Source organism: Triticum aestivum, chromosome 3B, assembly GCF_018294505.1.
Source record: "Triticum aestivum cultivar Chinese Spring chromosome 3B, IWGSC CS RefSeq v2.1, whole genome shotgun sequence".
Taxonomy (NCBI): domain Eukaryota; kingdom Viridiplantae; phylum Streptophyta; class Magnoliopsida; order Poales; family Poaceae; genus Triticum; species Triticum aestivum.
In genome coordinates, this window is record NC_057801.1 from 393835508 (window position 1) to 393853602 (window position 18095).

The following is an 18095-nucleotide window of genomic DNA, read 5'->3' on the forward strand; positions in this document are numbered from 1 at the left end:
AAATACTTTTAAAGAAATCTTTTTGGAGCATCAAATTTGTTTCTTCGCGCAGGGCATTAGGTATGCTTTTTCTTCACAGACATCTGCAAATATGTAGAACATTCAACAATGTCTGTTGCAAATACAAATCAGTCTTTTTTATGATTTTATTACTGCCCATGAGGTCGATTTGAGCTCGGGAGCAGTAAATACTCCCCAAATCCTCTCTTTTGGTTCTCGTCCCCTTCCCCTCTCCTTCCCCCGCAAGCTCCCCCCTCGTACCCCCGACCCCTCCTCCATCTCCCCCTCCGGCCGCCGCAATGCCGGTCTACCGCATCCGCGGCGTGGACGTCGACTTCCCCTACGATGCCTACGATTGCCAGATCACCTACATGGACCGCGTTCTCCAGTCACTGCAACAGGTGGCTAACCAATCCCAAAAACCCCAGCACCAAACCCTACCCCGCGCCGCCCATTCCTCCATTTCTTCTTACTCGTTTTCACTTCATCTCCTTATCGATGTACAGGGTAATAACGCGCTGCTCGAGAGCCCGACGGGGACGGGGAAGACGCTCTGCCTGCTCTGCTCCACGCTCGCTTGGCGGCGCACCTTCGGGGAGTTTCTGCGGGGCGGTGGCGGCGGTGGGGGCGGGGGAGGCAGCCAGCCATCAGGGAGCCAGCAGTCTGGGGCATCCGCGACCCAGTCATCGTCGTACCCCGTGATTATCTATGCCTCCCGGACGCATAGCCAGCTCCGGCAGGTGATCAAGGAGCTCAAGGCCACCAGCTACAGGTCGATACCATAGTTTCTGAGCAATTACCCTCTGTCCGTGATTGCACTCTGTTCTTATTGGAGGACTGATTGTGTGGAAATGTATGCTGTTTAGTAATTTACCATGAATGTCCTGTCGTCGAGGTCTGGAGCTGCAGTTAGTTTCGGCTAAATTTCATAGCCCCTTCACTGTCAGTGGTTGATTTTTGGTGCATAACGTTTCACAGGCCGAAAATGGCAGTGCTGGGCTCCCGTGAGCAGATGTGCATCCATGAAGAAGTGAGCAAACTCCAGGGAAAAGCACAGAACAATGGTTGCCACTACCTCTGCAAGAAGCGCTTGTGCCGTCATAACAACATTGTCACTGGTAAGTGCAACTGCATCTTTTCTTGGTATACAGGTCCTTAAAATTGGTTCTACACAAAAATAAGCGGCAGTGATGGAACTTTGCAACCCTGCTTCCAAGTTTTTAAATTTATACTAGGTGTGTTGCTGTAACTGCTACAACCTATAGGCTGATGTATGTAACTGCCCTTTAATACAGATGCTATGTTCTTTTTGTTATGTTGGTTGGATATTTTTATGCAATCTCCCTTTCTTCTCCTTGCTACCTTAATTTGTTATGGCCCATTAAAAAAATGAATGTTGTTTGTTAATTAACCATATGATTACACACGATGGATTCTTGTAGATTACATGAAAAACAACACCGAGATTGGGAGTGAGCCTTTTGACATTGAAGACTTGGTTAATATTGGGAGAACCAAGGGACCGTAAGTTTTATATTTCATTCTTCCTAACTTGCATACTATACACTATACAGACACTGAACCAGACATGCATATGCATTCTTCCAAATAACATTTGTTGTTTTTACTGTAGTTGCCCATATTACATTTCCCGGGAGCTTTCCAAGTCGGTTGATATTTTATTTGCTCCTTATAACTATCTCATTGATCCGGGAAATCGGCGTTCCTTAACTGGCATATCATGGGACAATGCAGTACTTATATTTGATGAGGCACACAATCTGGTAAGGAAATATGCACATAATTGTTTAAGTATATATGGATTGCTCAACCTTCTCCATAAGTTTGGACTTTTGGTTCTACTGGTTGGTGTATGAAACTTAATATTGTATCAGACCCAAGAGGTCTTGGGTTCAAGTCTTGGCTTTTGCATTTTCATTTAAATGCTCGCCCTCCTTCCATCCATGTTTAGGCCTTATCAAGCCACACATGAGAGGGGGTGTTATATGTGGATTGCCCAACCTTCTCCGTAAGTTCGGACTTTTGGTTGTACTGGTTGGTGCACGAAACTTAATATGTTATTTAACTTAATAACTGAACTCTCTTGATGCACTTTAGCCTTGAATTTTGAAGAACCCAGTTGCAAAAACATATATTCCTGATATCCATTTTGAGACAATATTCTTGCAATATCCTCGTGGTTTGTTTTGAATTTGCAATCACTTTTTTATTCAGGAGAGTATATGTGCAGATGCTGCCTCTTTTGACTTGCTTACCAGCAACCTCACTTCTTGCATCACGGAAGCTCAAGAATGCATCCAATTGTGTTCATTCAAGAGGTCCATTGAAAACTCTGCTGAAAAACAATTTGACCCAGAAAACTATGCTATCCTCAAAGGTTACTCAAAGTTCTCACATCATTTACCTTTCAGTTTGATGATTGTGAAAGTGAGTTTTCCTCATGTTAATAGTGGAACTCTTTTTCCAGCTCTTTTAATGGCACTTGAAAAAAAAATCGGTGAGCTTGTAATTGATTCCAAGGAGCTGGGTTACACAAAGCCTGGGAGTTACATATACGAGTTCCTCTCTGAACTGAATATTACGTCTGAAACATCCAAAAAGCTTATTGAGATTATCGATAGTGCTTCTCTACTGCTCGAGGAAGGTAATTGTCTGTTGTATGATTCCTTTTTCCATTTGAATCCATTTCATTTTCTTTGTGGTTAGTTAACACCAAACCTGCCAATCTTTCCAGAGTCTTGTTTTGTTGTTTCAGTTGACCACATTGAAATTTCTGTAGATTTTCATGGTTTATGCAGTAGCTGAGCTCCATTGTTTTATTCCTACATATTCAGGAAATTCTGGTGAAACTAAAGCTGGTGTTAAGGCAAAATCTACTGTGTCTAGATTGGAAACAATTAGAGATATGCTTGACATAATATTTAAGGGTGGTGGTCAAAACCATGCGAAGTATTATAGTGTAAGTTTCTCTGCCTTGTGTAATTGTTACTTCTCTCATCTGTTACTATTGGGTGATGAATCATACACATCCATGTATGTATGATGATGATATATGCATGACTTCTAGTATGGCTTCACTCGTAGTCTTGTCATCCGTTCTCTTTCCATGCTTTGCAGTATACGCTTGCGTACTTTATTGGCAATTGTGTGCTCTTACAACCAGACTCAAATCTTTTGTTTCCAGTTTCATGTGAATGAATCATCTCGACAGACATCTGGTGACTCATTGCAAGTTTTCGGTAAGTACAAAGCATACCTATTATTCTATACTGCACGTGTTCATTTTTATCTGATTTTATTTGGTTCCATGACTCATAACCATATCTGGTACTGAATACGTTCACCTGAAATGTTTTTTTGCTCTCACTTATCTGTTCCTTTTTTTTTGAAGGACTTATCTGTTCCTTTCTTATATCATATCTGTAACATAAGCATACTTATAATCCCTTTATCTAAATAATGGTGGTGGGAGCCGCAAAATCCGCCATCAAGATTTGTACTAAAGCATGGAGCATTTAGTCTTTCTCTGTCACTTGATTAATTCTAAGTTACATGCATAACTTCCATTGACTCCAGGCAGTTTCATAATTCCTTGTAACCATAGAATTATAGAAAAGCACATTTAAGTCATTAATATGTTGACGTCAGTTAGTCTCCTTCAATGATCAACTGGTTGTATTGTCTGCTATGAACATTTTCATGTATTTGCAGGTAAGGCTTCAAGGACTCTTAGTTGGTGGTGTTTTAACCCAGGGCTTGCTATGGAGGAATTTCTGAAGTTGGGTGTACGCTCCATTATTTTAACTTCTGGAACTTTATCTCCCTTAGACTCGCTTGCCATGGAATTAAACCTGTAAGTAAAACTCTAGTTTAATTCTCCTTTACTTGTTTATTGACTTGAACCTTTGCCTTTATGTTTATTTCTCTATTTGATGTCGATGCAATATGTTTCCATGCATCCAGTGAGTTCCCTGTCAGGCTAGAGAATCCTCATGTCATTTCTCAAGATCAAATCTGGGTTGGAGTTGTGCCTGTGGGGCCATCAGGACACCCACTTAATTCTTCTTATCGGACACGTGAGACTGTAAAATACAAACAAGAATTGGGCACTGTTATAGGTAGGCAGTTCAAAGTTTGAACAGTATGCAGCTGCTTGTATTTTGAATTAGCTGCTGTATGCATTTGATGTTTGTGCTTGTTTTGCAGTTAATTTTGCCCGTATTGTGCCAGATGGTCTCCTTGTTTTCTTTCCTTCATATTCTATGATGGACAAGTGTATCGACTACTGGAAAAATAGGGTCTGTGTAATTGCCATGAGTTAATCCCAAGCGTCTGTGCTATTTGTCCTTGAGCATTTTGAATCCCTTGCAGAACCATGAACATTCAGTGGATGATAGCACAATATGGCAGAGAATGTGCAAGCATAAGCAGCCAGTTATAGAGCCTAGGCAGTCTTCAAACTTCCCAAATGCAATTGAGGTTTTGAGATCATTTATCAGTTCCCACTTGAACTTTGAACTTTTCATAAGCTCAGATAACTCTATACCATGTGATTTGCAGGATTATGAGGCCAAATTACGCGATCCTTCTACTTTTGGGGCAATTTTTTTCGCAGTTTGTCGCGGCAAAGTTTGTTCTTGTTCATTCTTACAGCTTCTGTTTTGTATTGTAGCTTCTGATGAAATATTGATTTTAGTTTTCTTTTGCTAAAAGTTTAACGTTTCTTTCTGTCAAATCATTCCTTCCCAAGTCTAATTGTGCTACTTGATCTATTGTAAATTTACAATTCTTAATTTCAATAATTTTCTATGTGTCAGAAGACAACGAATGTTTCAGTTTTCAGCGACTATAAAGAAAGAATGCTGTAGTGCTAATAGAAGCTGTATTATTGTTGGATGACTGTCTTATGAACAATGTAATGTCATACTAAAAGTCTAAAACAGAATGGTTAATAGGGAATGCTCATTTGTGGCACGATGAGTATGAGTAAACAGACAAGCTGTTTGACTGCGGTGCTACAGTTAACTAAAGCGTTATTCAAAGGATGGATTTATTGTTATGTTAGGGGTGCACATTTCAAATTGTAGCTGTTTAGTTGACATTAAAAGATTGCATATCCATTATTTATGCATTTTATACTTTTACAGGTTAGTGAGGGTCTTGATTTTGCTGACCGTGCTGGGAGAGCTGTAATAGTTACTGGAATGCCCTTCTCCACCCCGACTGATCCTAAGGTCTTCCTTGTCTTGTTTCCCCGTCCTCATCATTTTTTCTGTGGATTCCCATCCTTAGCATAGTATAGTAAGAGGGGATTACTAGTGAAACTCTAATTGGTTGGAGAAAGCATGACAAGCTATTAACCACATTATTTTACTGGAAGGGTATGATGCCTACTTTTTCCATCTTACAACCAGTGAAGGTTTTTTCATTTTCCACTGGTAATTGTCTTCCAGAAGAGTTACCTATGTGACCTTCAACATTGGGTTTGGTGCATGCGTTCAGAATATAATCCCTCCGTTCCATATTTGTTGTCGCTGATTTAGTACAAAGTTGTACTAAATCAGCGACGACTTATATGGAACGGAGGGAGTACTTCATTTTCCTTTTTGTAAAACTTGAATTGGTGGTGTAGCTAGGCTGGAAATATTTTCTGATCTTTTTTTTTCTGAGAAAATATCTTACGTTCCGGAGTTTTTGAATCTGCATAAGCTTTTGACACCTTGTACAGAAATAAAAGAATTGTTTGTCAGCTACTCGTCTCCTAGCCTACAAATACAGTCATGATGTGAGAACCTCCATTTTTCTGTTCGGGGAGACATATAACTCTCAAGTTTCAGAAATATATAATGTTTGTGTTACCCAAAAAAAGTAGTTTCATTGCCCTTTATTGCTTTAGTAAATCTTGCTGTTTTCCCTTTGTGATTGTTTCAGGTTCGGCTCAAGCGTGAGTATTTGGATAAGCAGGCTAAACCATCTAACAAAAACCCAAAGGTTAATATTTTCTATACTAAATTTTGAATTTTCTATGGTTGATTCTCTTAATATTATTTTATATGTAATATTAAATGGAGGAATGTTTCTCCCCTATTTTTTCGTCCATCACCGAAGTTGCGGAGTTGCTAAAATTTACCCCTTATGCCACCAGTAATCTCTATCTCTACCTAATACTAGTTGACTGCCCATGCATTGCCAGAGAATAATAAACTCGGATATAGAGACATGGATCAAACATCATTGTAATTCACAACGTTTACATCGCTACCGACAATAGAGGTCTTGTCTCCGTGCTCCCCTGCCGGGCTGACCATGTTGATGTGAAGCTCATGTTTATTTTGCCCTCTTTAATCCTCTCCTTAGTGTCCTGTCTAGTCCCACCCGCCATGGCTGTCGTGTTTCTCAGTCACCTCAAGCACCACGCCATCCCAAATCATTCGTCCTTCCGCTTGTTTTTTGAGAAGAGTTGTTGTGTTGCGCTTGCTGTGAGCATTTAACTCACACCATCCCAAACCTGGTTTATGGAAGTAGACGAGCGTTGGTTGATTTGTTTAGTGCATATAAGACTTCATGGGGATGCGCAAAGAAGAAATTGCTGAAGTCACCTAGTGTACAAATCGAAACATCTTCTCACCACGCGGGCCTCAGAGTTGAAAGGAAATTTATGAAGATTTTTCTGAAAAAGAAAAAAAATCTTATATAATTGGTCCCTTTGAAGCATTGAATCACCGTGACTTAATTGGAAATATTATTTTGTTCTGGTACATTTTACTAAGTTCATCGACTGGCAGACATATACGAAAGTAAGTAGAGATAGAGGTAAATTGTGTGAGTACTCAAACTTAAATATATTCAGTTAGCACGTGTACATCGTAATGAAAGAGCTTAAGATGAACAAGCTAATCAAACAATCCAAATTATTGATATGCTGATAGCTAACACTTGTCCTTGAAATGAATGTATCTAGCACTAACATTGGTGCTAGATACATCCATTTGAGGGACAAGCTTTTTCGGACGGAGGGAGTACCATACAACACAGAATGCGCACACATAGTGTCACCCGAGAATGTAACATGTGTAAGTACCGTACATCTCGATACAACCACACACAAAATCAGATCACACAACTCCAAACAAAATTCGTCCAACATCTCTAAAAAAACTACACAAAATTACACTCAGTAGCGTCACCTTGCTCCTCATGCCCCCCCCCCTCCCCGCGCGCGTGAAAGTGCCCTCCTATCCTGCATTCCCCAAGAAGTATAAAGAATATCAACGACACGTTAGGATGGGATTATCTCGATTTTTTCACCTAAGCGAATGACACGATGACCTGGAGTTCACCTTCGACGGCATTGGCCAACTGGAGGATGGCGCCCGCCGACTTCTTCCACTGTGGGGGAGGCACACAAGCGAATTAAGATGAGTGTCCCCCCCCCCCCCCCCCCCCCCCCCCCCCCCCCCCCCCCGGCGGATTTTGTGCCTTAACGTGTTGCGGGGATCTGGAAAACATGGGAGGACGTATGTGTTGCATGTATTTTTCTTACCATGCTACAGGGATACGTGTGATTGGGAAAGGTGGATATGTTGGCAAAGTCAGAAGTGTACCTCAAGATTATAGATAATCAAAATGATCTAAAATAGTAATTTTGTCACTGTCAAAATGTGTTGTCACCTTAGAAGTTAGTGGAACCAAGGTCCGCCTCGATGTAATCAAAATGCCCTCCCTTAGCCCCCCACCCCCCCGCGCGCAAAGGTATAAGCAGATCAGTACACATTGAAATCAAAACTTTTATGCTGCACAAACACCAGAAACCATATAACATCCTGAAAATTATATACAGACCAATTGTGTTTCAAATTTCTACCCTCCCACGGGGGGGGGGGGGGGGGGGCGGCTGGGGGAGTACTGTTAGTCTGGCTGATGCGCACGATGATGTGAAGCCTGAAATCTGGATTCGAACTGCATTGCCGATGAAGTCCATCCTTGATCATGAATCCCTACAAGCTCTAGAGCATGGTAGTCTGGCTGATGCGCACGATGATGTGAAGCCTGAAATCTGGATTCGAACTGCATTGCCGATGAAGTCCATCCTTGATCATGAATCCCTACAAGCTCTAGAGCATGGTAGGCCCCTTTTTTTGAATCAGGCAAGGGTCAACGAACTTGAATCCTTGACAAATACCCCCATGGTAGCATGGCTGGCTCAAGAAGGTACCTGAAACTACTCACTCTCGGGGTAAAAGGACTAGCGTCCAACACTACCCTCTACAGGTTTTAGGCAGTTCACATCCATGAGAATATATATCCAAGGGCTTGCACAAGTTCATTTTCAGCATTTCCTATGTCTAGTCCTCGATAGGTGGAGTCTGACGGGCTTCCAGCAATATTTTCTTTGATATGGAACCTTTCAAATAAATTTGTGGTAGAAGTTATCACTCTTCCTAATCTTATACATGATCAATAGTCTAAGTGCCATTTAGGCCGTCTTGCTTTAAAAAATAAACCTCCGCCGAAAAAGTTCCTTAGTCATATTGTTGTTCCTTTAATCAATTAGATGTGTTTATATCGGGAACTTGAAACAAATGTACTTTATGCATGCAATGTAATTCCATCCCTGTGAAGCTGGTAGTTGGGGACTTAGTTCTTAATGTTATCAACGCTTATGCCCCGCAAGTAGGCCACAGTAAGAACACCAAGAGGTAGTTTTGGGAATGCGTGGAAGACAAGGTTATGAGTGTACCTATTGGCGAGAGCCTCTTAACAAGAGGAGACCTCAATGGCCACGTGGGTACATCTAACACATGTTTCGTAGGGGTGCATGGTGGTTTGGCTAAGGCATCAGGAATTAAGGAGAAGATGTCTTAAGCTTAGCTGTAGCCTACGTCATGATCATAGCTAACACCCTCTTTAAAAAGAGACATGCGTGCTTTCCGAGATTGTAAGGTGATACCTGGAGAGAGTGTTGTCCCTCAGTATAAGAAGGACCTTCATATGGTGTGATGGCGACATTGGACTTCCCGATTAAAATAGGACTGCACCAAGGGTCAGCTTTGAGCCCTTATCTTTTCGCTTTGGTGATGGATGAGGTCACAAGGGATATACAAGGAGATATCCCATGGTGCATGCTCTTTGCGGATGATGTGGTGCTAGTCAACGATAGTCGGACGGGGGTTAATAGGAAGTTAGAGCTATGGAGGAAACTTTGGAATTGAAAGGTTTTAGGCATGAGGTGTGGTTTCAATACTACTAGGCACGAGGAGGTTAGCCTTGATGGGCAGGTGGTATCTCAGAAGGACACCTTTAAATATTTGGGGTCAATGCTGCAGAAGGATGGTGATATTGATGAAGACGTGAGCCATCGAATCAAAGCCGGATGGATGAAGTGGCACAAAGCTTCTGGAGTGCCACAAAAGCTAAAAGGCAGGTTCTATGGCACGGCGATTCGACCCGTAATGTTGTATGGCGTTGAGTGTTGGCCGACTAAAAGGCGTCATGTTCAACAGTTAGGTGTAGCGGAGATGCGATTTTCAGATGGATGTGTGGCCACACTAGAAAGGGTCGGGTCCAGAATGATGATATACGTGAGAGTTGGGGTAGCACCGATTGAAGAGAAACTTGTCCAGCATCGTCTGAGATGGTTTGGGCATATACAACGCAGGCCTCCAGAAGCTCGAATGCATAGCGGACGGTTAAAGCGTCTCCAGAAGCTCGAATGCGTAGCGAACGGTTAAAGTGTCTCAGAAGCTCGAATGCATAGCGGACGGTAAAGCGTGCTGATAATGTCAGGAGAGGTCGGGGGTAGACCAAACTTGACATGGGAGGAGTCTGCAAAGAGAGATATGAAGGACTGGAATATCACCAAAGAACTAGCCATGGACAGGGGTGTGCGGAAGTTAGCTATCCACGTGCCAGAACCATGAGCTCTAGTCTACCCCAACTTGTTTGGTACTAAAGGCTTACTTGTTGTTGTTGTTGTAATGTAATTCCATCCCTCTGCTTACATACTTGGAATTTAAAATGAATTTTAAACATCTTGTAGACTTTGACAGGAGAGGAGTGGTATGTACAACAAGCAGCAAGGGCTGTCAATCAGGCTGTTGGACGCGTCATCAGACATCGCCATGACTATGGAGCAATTATTTACTGTGACGAAAGGTCTAAATCCAGTTAAATGTTCCTTGCAAGGAGTATATGCATAGTTTTCTGCTAAACCTCCCAATGGGATAACACCACAATAAAGTGTTTTCAGTGTTCCGCGTTTACTTTGTGCATTTCCTCTGTTTACATGTCTGCTGTTTTAGCATTCCAGATGACATTTCTGCAGCAACCCTAGCCCTTACATTGTTAAAGAGCTTAACCAGTCAATGAGAAATGTGCCAAATGTCCCTTTTGAAGGAGACAATCCACCTAGCATAAGAAGACACTTCCAATAATCCTTGAAAAGGATCACCTTGAAATATCAAGATATCCTGTTTGGTTCTGTTATCTAAGGTCAACTTAACATATAGAATTCCAAGGATCACATGGTTACACTATGTCCAATGGCTTTTTATCTTGAATCTCATGTGGTCAGAAAGCTTTTTAATGAATTTTTAAGAGCTATCCTTTTGAATTAAGTGAGATTCTTGACACTGCACATGATTTGCAGGTTTGTGTGGCCAAATTACCAATCCCAGATGTCCTACTGGCTCAAACCTTATATAAAGGTATGCTTGTTGATTTTGTCCTGCTTCTTTGAGATATCTCTACTAATATTTCCTTGTGTATAAAGGTATGCTTATTGATTTTATCCTGCTTCTTTGAGATATCTCTACTAATATTTTCCCTGCAGTGCTACTCTAAGTATGGGGAAGTAGTTCAAACATTGACAAGATTTTTCCGGGATAAAGTTTGTGTAGACCCAAAAGAGATGGACTGTAATGGTAAGGACCCTGTTTTGAATCTTGAGATGATACTCTTTGTTTGCTTTTGTCATTCTTTTAATGCCAGTTGACGTCCGCTGAAATATTTAATTGATTGTTATTTCAACTTTTGCCTGGTTTGCTTCTTGATGGTTTGATCTTTGAAGCTTGCTAAACATGGGCTTAAATGGTGACTAAACCGGTTGTTGAATGCTGATTATAGGTTGGTCCATGTTGTACAGCACAACAATGGAAATGAACAACATGACATTTCTTGCTGTTCTGGTTTATATGCTATGAATTGCTGTGTTTAATTACTATTATATTGAATTTGGGCTGTGCATGTTTGACTTTTGAAAAAACTTAATACACCATATATTTTGGAACGGAGAGAGTATTGTATTTGGGCTGATCTGCAACATTGTTTATGCTAATTTCTTACTTTATTGATATTTTTTAGTTACCATTTAAGAATTGCAAAAATGCTGTTGCATGCAGATAGCGTTACACCGCCTGCAGACAAATGTCTGCCGCAGGAGATTCTATCTGACTCGGTATGTCTATATACTTTGCATTCACTTCGATAATCAGTATTCCGTTTAGTACTTCCGGTTTATAGATGATATTCTATCTCTTGCTAGCCTGCCACAGCAGTAAATGAGCACCGGGGAACTACAGCATCATTGAATGCAACCACCAGAAAAAACAACTATATGAAGTTTACCCAGATCACTCCTGCCAATCGCACTACCCTTCCTATGAAACATGGCTGTTCCACTTCTTCACAGCTCGCATCCTCAAGGGGCCAATTTTCTCAGGATTCTCAGGTTGTTGATTTGACCGATAATGCGACCATGCATGGACAATTGAAGGAACATACCTTAAAGTCTATGAGGCTTAAGAAGGCTAAAATAGCAGATGTCTCTTCACAATTGAAACATAATGTTGAGTCGAGAGCTTTGACTGGAAACCGAGGTCAACAATCTACACCTCCATCAAAAAGAAGTACCATTGAACAAGCATGTGAAAAGAATGAGGCTATTCAAGAAAGATGTGGAGGCCAGGAATCTACTACTGGACCGGCCTTCTTGAAGCTGGTATGCTGCTTGTGCTTGCTCTCTGTAATTTGATTTTGTCTTGCGCTTTGCGGAGTAACTGCTATCTTGTTAATGTGTTTATTTTTGCACTCATGTATGAGATAATAATCCTTAGCTTTGGATATTTCTATTAGGCTCGAGAAAAGCTCAGTACTGCAGAGTATGGAGAGTTTGTTGAATTTATGAAGGCCTTAAAATTGAAAACCATGCACATCAAAGACTCACTAGAAGCAATAGCGAAACTGTTTTCTTCTCCAGGGCGACTCACACTTCTTGAAGGGTAAAACTACATGTGCTGTAATCTTCATTATTTACTGTGCTCAGGACTGACAGAGAATTAACTACTCCCTCTGTCCCAAATTAAGTGACTCAACTTTAGTACAAAGTTAATACAAAGTTGAGTCACTTATTTTGGGACGGAGGGAGTATCAAACCTTTGAAATATCTTGTTTTCATCTGCTTACAGGTTCAGGGTCTTCGTTTCTAAGAATCATCTTCCATTATATGAGCAGCTTGTTCGAAAATATACCATGGCTAATACATAATGACATCATCTGTTGCACATATTTAAAGGCATGTTTCGCTCCACTCTTTTATTGTGATGTTATTTGTTAAATGATAGTTGCAGTGTACCTTACCCTGACTATTTGCCAACATAATACTTTATTATTCGAGATACTACCTCTGTTGCCAATAGATCTCGCCTTGGAATGTGCAGTCGAATTTTTAAAACACTGACCACTAATACAAACTAAACCTTGCCAACATAATACTACCTCCGTCCTAAAATATAAGACTTTTTGCACGTCTTATATTTTGGGACGGAGGTAGTACTTTATTATTTGTGATACTACCTATGTTGTTAATAGATCTTGCCATGGAATGTGCAGTCAAATTTTTAAAACTCTGACCACTAATACACACTAAGCCATTTGGATTTGTATGAAAATTGTGCTGGTAGATGTTAAATTGTTGCAGCATGTCATTTCACTAAGGTATGCATAAATGCACAATCATTTTTGATGAATTATTTTCTTGGCCTGTGCGCATGGCAGACTGAAAATAGATATCTTGAAACAGACGCAGTACTTAGGTTGCATGTCACTTTGGGCATGCGTGGTTGCATGCCACACCTAAATTACTCCCTCCAAAATGTAAGGCATGCTTGACTGTTCGCGGTCTTCGATGCACTACACCAAAGTATATGGATTAGGCGGATACGAATGGTATCGTTGTGTTTATCTTGCAAAATACCATGTCTTGATACTAACTTTGTAGACATACTATAAGAGATTTGGATGCGGCGTTCTCGGGTGCATCTGCACCAGAGGTGAACAGTAAATTCATTTAAAATGGTGGAAAAAATAAATGAATTTTTTTGTGATGCTAGATGCTCATGTGCATGAAGTCCGTGCCAAATTTCGTGGAGTTTGGACATTTCAGTAGCTCTCAGCAAAAAGGACAAAATTTAGGGCTGTAAGAAAGGTTACTGTTCATACTGTTTTGACCGATTTTTATCTTTTTTTCCATGAGCTCCTCGGATGTCCGAACTAGTTGAAATTTGGCAGGAACATCACGCGTTGGAACATCTTTCACCTAATTTTTCTCATAAGTTTTTGAAAGTATTTTTTTTGAATTTACTATTCACCGGGTGCAGATGAGCCCGGGCACCAAATTGAATATCCAGTAATCAAAGCCATACATTGAAGACTGAAAAGCCAAAAGCACCATTCATTTTGGGGATGGAGTAGCTTTTTAGTGTTCTTACAATTGGGATTTATGGCAATTAGTTAATGAGAGCTTGTTGTTTAATATTTCAAGGAAGAAAGAAGAGAATAATATATCTTTACTCCTTATTACAATCTTTTCTTTTTGAAGTGCTCTTATTAAATTTAGCATGAGAATCAGGTATGATGTTTAGAATATTTGTATTTACTACACAATGATATGCTTTTCTGTTTCCTACGTATTCTCGAATATCCATGACCTAAATGGTTCATTTCATTGATTATCTATATTAGCTGATAAGACTATTCGAGTTTCTGACCATGTTGTGCATCTGCAGATGAAATGTGGAAAAACCTCAAGCAGCAAGCCCAAAGAATTCCACTGAATTCATGCAATTAACGATGGATCTATTGAAGAAGTGTAAGTTCTTGAAGCTATCTGATGTAATAGTTGCTGAAGCGAAGCTTTGTTTAAATTTATCAAAAAGAGGGTTGTCAATTGATCTATATCATTGCTTGGCTAAAAAACAACTAATCTACATCTGAATCTGCAGGGTTCATCCCAATCAGTGCATTGCACATGTTGTGGAGTATGTGTAGGGATCTTCAACTGTAAATTAAACAATGTAATTATCCTGTATTATGTTTCTGGAAATAGGTTTATATAACGCATTCTCGGTACTTTGGTTCTGGTACATTTAGTTTAATGAGCATTTCCAGGTTTTCAGCAATGGGCTTAGCTTATGGTTGTTGTGTTGAACTTATGTTGTACGTAGTTTGCTACACGAAAGTGGAAGTTAATGACTTTTTTGTATGAACTAAATAACCTACCTAAATCCAGAAAATAAATAACAAAACTATGGGCGTGTTTGGCAACCGACAGAATGTGCAGCGAGATTTTTCTTCTTCAATACAATCCATATTGGATTGGGTTCCACTATCAATCTATCATCAGATAATTGAACAAATATAAAGCGTCTTGATGCAAAACGAGAAACAACCAAAAACGGAAAGACCTACAGGTTCCAGCCAAAGAAGAGGTGATTAATATCCTCATTCTCTGGGCAGAATCGGCACAAAGGGTCACCTGCCCAGTTTCTTTTCAGCATATTGTCCTTGATAGCTATAGCATTATGCCAAATTAGCCACAACCAGGTTTTTTATTTTTAATGGAATCTCAGTTTTACACAAATGCTTGAAAGATCTGTCCTGACCCATGTCATACAAATGGTTGTAGACAGATTTAACAGTGAATTTCTTCTTAATATTCCATGTCCATCTAGAAATATCCTCACCCACATCCCTTATAGCTACAGGAAGAAGAATTCTCCTTAGCCTGTTCGGCTGGATCATTTGATCAGCAATTAGCCATTTCCTACAACTGAGAATCCAGTTCCTATTAGCCATCTCCCCAACAAAGACTTTTTGTTCATGGCATACCTCATGCAGTTCAGCGAACTGATTTCTGAGAGTTCCATTGCTTTTTTTTTTGCGGGGCTAAAAAGAGTTTTATTCCAAAATGATAGAGTTGCAATTGAGAGGCAAGAAATCCTCGGTACACGGGGGCCCTCTATGTAGCCAGACAGCTGTGCTTCATTCAGTACGACTATATCTCGCTAAGCAATCTGCAACTCTATTTTGGGTACGGTGAAGCTTCTGTGGAATAAACTCCCGGCCCTCTCTCAGGGCATTGATCTCCAGGGCAAGATGGCCGTATGGTGACCGAAGAGAGATTCACCTTTCAAATAGATAGTGCCATAGACGAATCTGACTGCACGATGACTGGAAGCCTGGTGTGTTGTAGTGCAAGAGCCACGCCTTGCGTCATCGCATGTATCCCCGCTTTCAGTGCATTATTACAGTTGAACAATACCTGTACGCAACAAATATGACAGTCCCATCAATGTGCCGTAAGATCATCCCTGAGGCCGCAGTGCCATCCGATTCAGAAAAAGCGCCATCGACCGAGAGCGCCACCTTACCCACCGGAGGAGGCGTCCAGGCAAGTGTATTAGGAATCCTTGGCGTGGCCTTAACTGTTTCGATAATAAGTGGCATCTTGCCCTTTAGGATATCTTCCACGGAGTACCTTTGGGCTGCATTAATAGATTGCCAGTAGTTGCATAGATACTCTACAGACGTAGTAATCGGAGGTACCTCGTTCCCATGCACTATGTCATTTTGTACATGCCATATGCGCCATAATAATAAAATAATCATGCTCCGGGTGTCCTCTTGGCACTTATCAAGTACTAGCAATAGCCAATCCTGGTCCGTATCACAAAGTGTAGATTTTAGCGGCAACGGCCAAAACTACAAAGTGTAGATTTTAGCGGCAACGGCCAAAACTGGCGCATGCACTCCCATAAACCAACGGTGTGATCACATGTCACTAACGTGTGGAAAGATGATTCTTCATGTATACCACATAGTGGACATCTGTAGATGATGGATAGATTTATTTTTTGTTGTTGCCAATGCTCCGGAACTCGCTTTCCATGCAATAATGTTCATCTTTTGTGGAACTTTAGCTTGCCAAACTAGATTCCAAAGTCTCCTCGACCCATCCGGACAGGAGCTAGAGGCTTCATTACCAAATTGGTCCTCATGTGTACTCATGGCTACATGGTAAGCACTACAAATAGTAAACATGCCTGTGCGCTCTGGCTGCCAGGCAATAAAATCCTCCCGTTGCCTTGGTGACGCCCTGATTTTCAAAATTTCCTTAACATCCATTGGCCAAAAAGTTTGTGATAAAAGTTCAGAATTCCATACACCATGTTCATCCAAGAAGTCTGAAACATAGTTGAGCCTGCAACTGCCCTATGGTGTAATTGGTCTGAAGGACGGGCCTCTAGGGATCCAAGGGTCCCGCCACGTTCTAACAGACTGCCCATTACCAACTCGCCAAATCACACCCTTCTTGAGCAACTCAAGTCCATATTCAATCCCCTTCTAGACAGCCAACGAATTCCCAGAAAAGATTGTATCTAACAAATTACCCTCTGGGTACTTCGCACGCAATAAACGTGCACATAAGCTTTATGGGGTGTCCAACAGTCTCCATGCTTGTTTTGCTAGAAGAGCCTGGTGAAAAGCACACATATCACGGAAACCCATACCCCCTTTAGACTTTGGTAATACCATTTTATTCCAACTCAGCCATGCCATCTTCCTTTTGCCCTTCTCAACTCCCCGCCAGTATTGCTGCATCATACGAGTAAGATCATCACAGACCGATGCGGGCAAACGAAAACACTCATAACAGATGTGGGAATTACTTGGGCAACTGCTTTTATCAGAATTTCCTTATTACCAGAAGACATATACTGCCCACTCCAATCACCAAGACTTTTACTGAGGCTAACCTGCACTATTTCAAACATACCCTTATTTATTCTTCCATCGGGAACCGGCAGACCCAAATACTTTGGGTCGAACACCTATTGAGAGATATCCAAAACTCCTTCCACTTCATCCATCACCGCACTAGGACATTTGTCAGAAAAAAGAATGGAACACTTTGAGGGGTTTATGAGTTGTCCCGTTGAAAACGAATAAGTGCTCAACAAATCTTTAATCAACATTGCCTGTTGTGGTGACGCTTCAAAAAATTAAAGAGAGTCATCTGCGAATAACAGATGTGTGATAGTAGGGGCCCTACGACAAATAGTCACTTCCCTTAGGCCCATCTCCGCCACATACTTATGCACAAAAGTAGACAAGGTGTCAACAACAATTAAGAATAGAAAGGGCGACAAAGGGTCACCTTGACGAAGCCCCCTCGTGGGTATGAAAGAATCCAACAACTTCCCATTAAATTTAACCGAGTATTTCACTAATTTCACACAAGCCATGAGAAGATAAATCCACTATGGTGCAAAACCCCATTTGATTAGGGCGCCTTCCAGAAAGTCCCAATCCACACGGTCATAGGCCTTCAACAGATCCAACTTATATGCACACAGTGGTGAGCTTCTCTGTGTATGGATATGATGAATGCATTCAAATGCAATTATAGAATTATCTGAAATAAGTCTCCCTGAAATGAAAGCACTTTGATTTTCAGAAATTAACTCGGTCAGGTGAGTCCTGAGACGATTTACTAGACACTTCGAGACAATCTTGTAAACCACATTACAAAGGCTAATTGGTCTGAAATCTTTCATCTCTTTTGGGTACTACACTTTGGGTATTAAGACAATTGCAGTAACATTCGCTCCCTCTGGCATAGACCCAGTTTCAAAAAAAAATATATCTTAAAACCGCCGCTATAATTTCCACCTTAAGCATCGTCCAATTTCTCTGATAAAACCTAGCGGGGAGACCATCCACCCCCGGTGCTTTTA

The 18095-nt window shown here is 41.0% G+C and overlaps 1 protein-coding gene across 5 annotated transcripts; it reads left to right on the forward strand.

The window, feature by feature from the left end:
• The first annotated feature begins 212 nt into the window (after positions 1–212).
• Positions 213–14477, forward strand: LOC123070031 (regulator of telomere elongation helicase 1 homolog). 5 transcript variants are annotated; one of them, XM_044493042.1, is made up of 25 exons: positions 213–401; positions 507–772; positions 979–1118; positions 1443–1524; positions 1634–1784; positions 2236–2398; positions 2489–2665; positions 2856–2980; positions 3206–3260; positions 3733–3874; positions 3985–4139; positions 4228–4319; positions 4393–4500; positions 4582–4650; positions 5169–5255; positions 5953–6012; positions 10061–10176; positions 10670–10727; positions 10853–10943; positions 11421–11476; positions 11564–12019; positions 12154–12299; positions 12486–12592; positions 14085–14167; positions 14301–14477. In XM_044493042.1, the coding sequence occupies exons 1-23, from the start codon at positions 300–302 to the stop codon at positions 12562–12564; spliced, it is 2976 nt and encodes a 991-aa protein (XP_044348977.1). In that variant the 5' UTR covers positions 213–299; the 3' UTR covers positions 12565–12592; positions 14085–14167; positions 14301–14477. The 5 variants fall into 5 exon arrangements, with proteins under 5 accessions (XP_044348977.1, XP_044348976.1, XP_044348973.1 ...); XM_044493041.1 differs by having other exon boundaries at positions 2236–2665; XM_044493040.1 differs by having other exon boundaries at positions 223–772.
• The last annotated feature ends 3618 nt before the right edge of the window (positions 14478–18095 follow it).

Excerpts from the sequence above, each read along its gene's own strand:
- LOC123070031 (XM_044493039.1), top strand. The coding sequence starts at position 300 with ATGCCGGTCTACCGCATCCGCGGCGTGGACGTCGACTTCCCCTACGAT. Across the intron at positions 773-978 it reads CTCAAGGCCACCAGCTACAG|GCCGAAAATGGCAGTGCTGG; the intron begins GTCGATACCATA and ends AACGTTTCACAG. Across the intron at positions 12,300-12,485 it reads CGACTCACACTTCTTGAAGG|GTTCAGGGTCTTCGTTTCTA; the intron begins GTAAAACTACAT and ends ATCTGCTTACAG.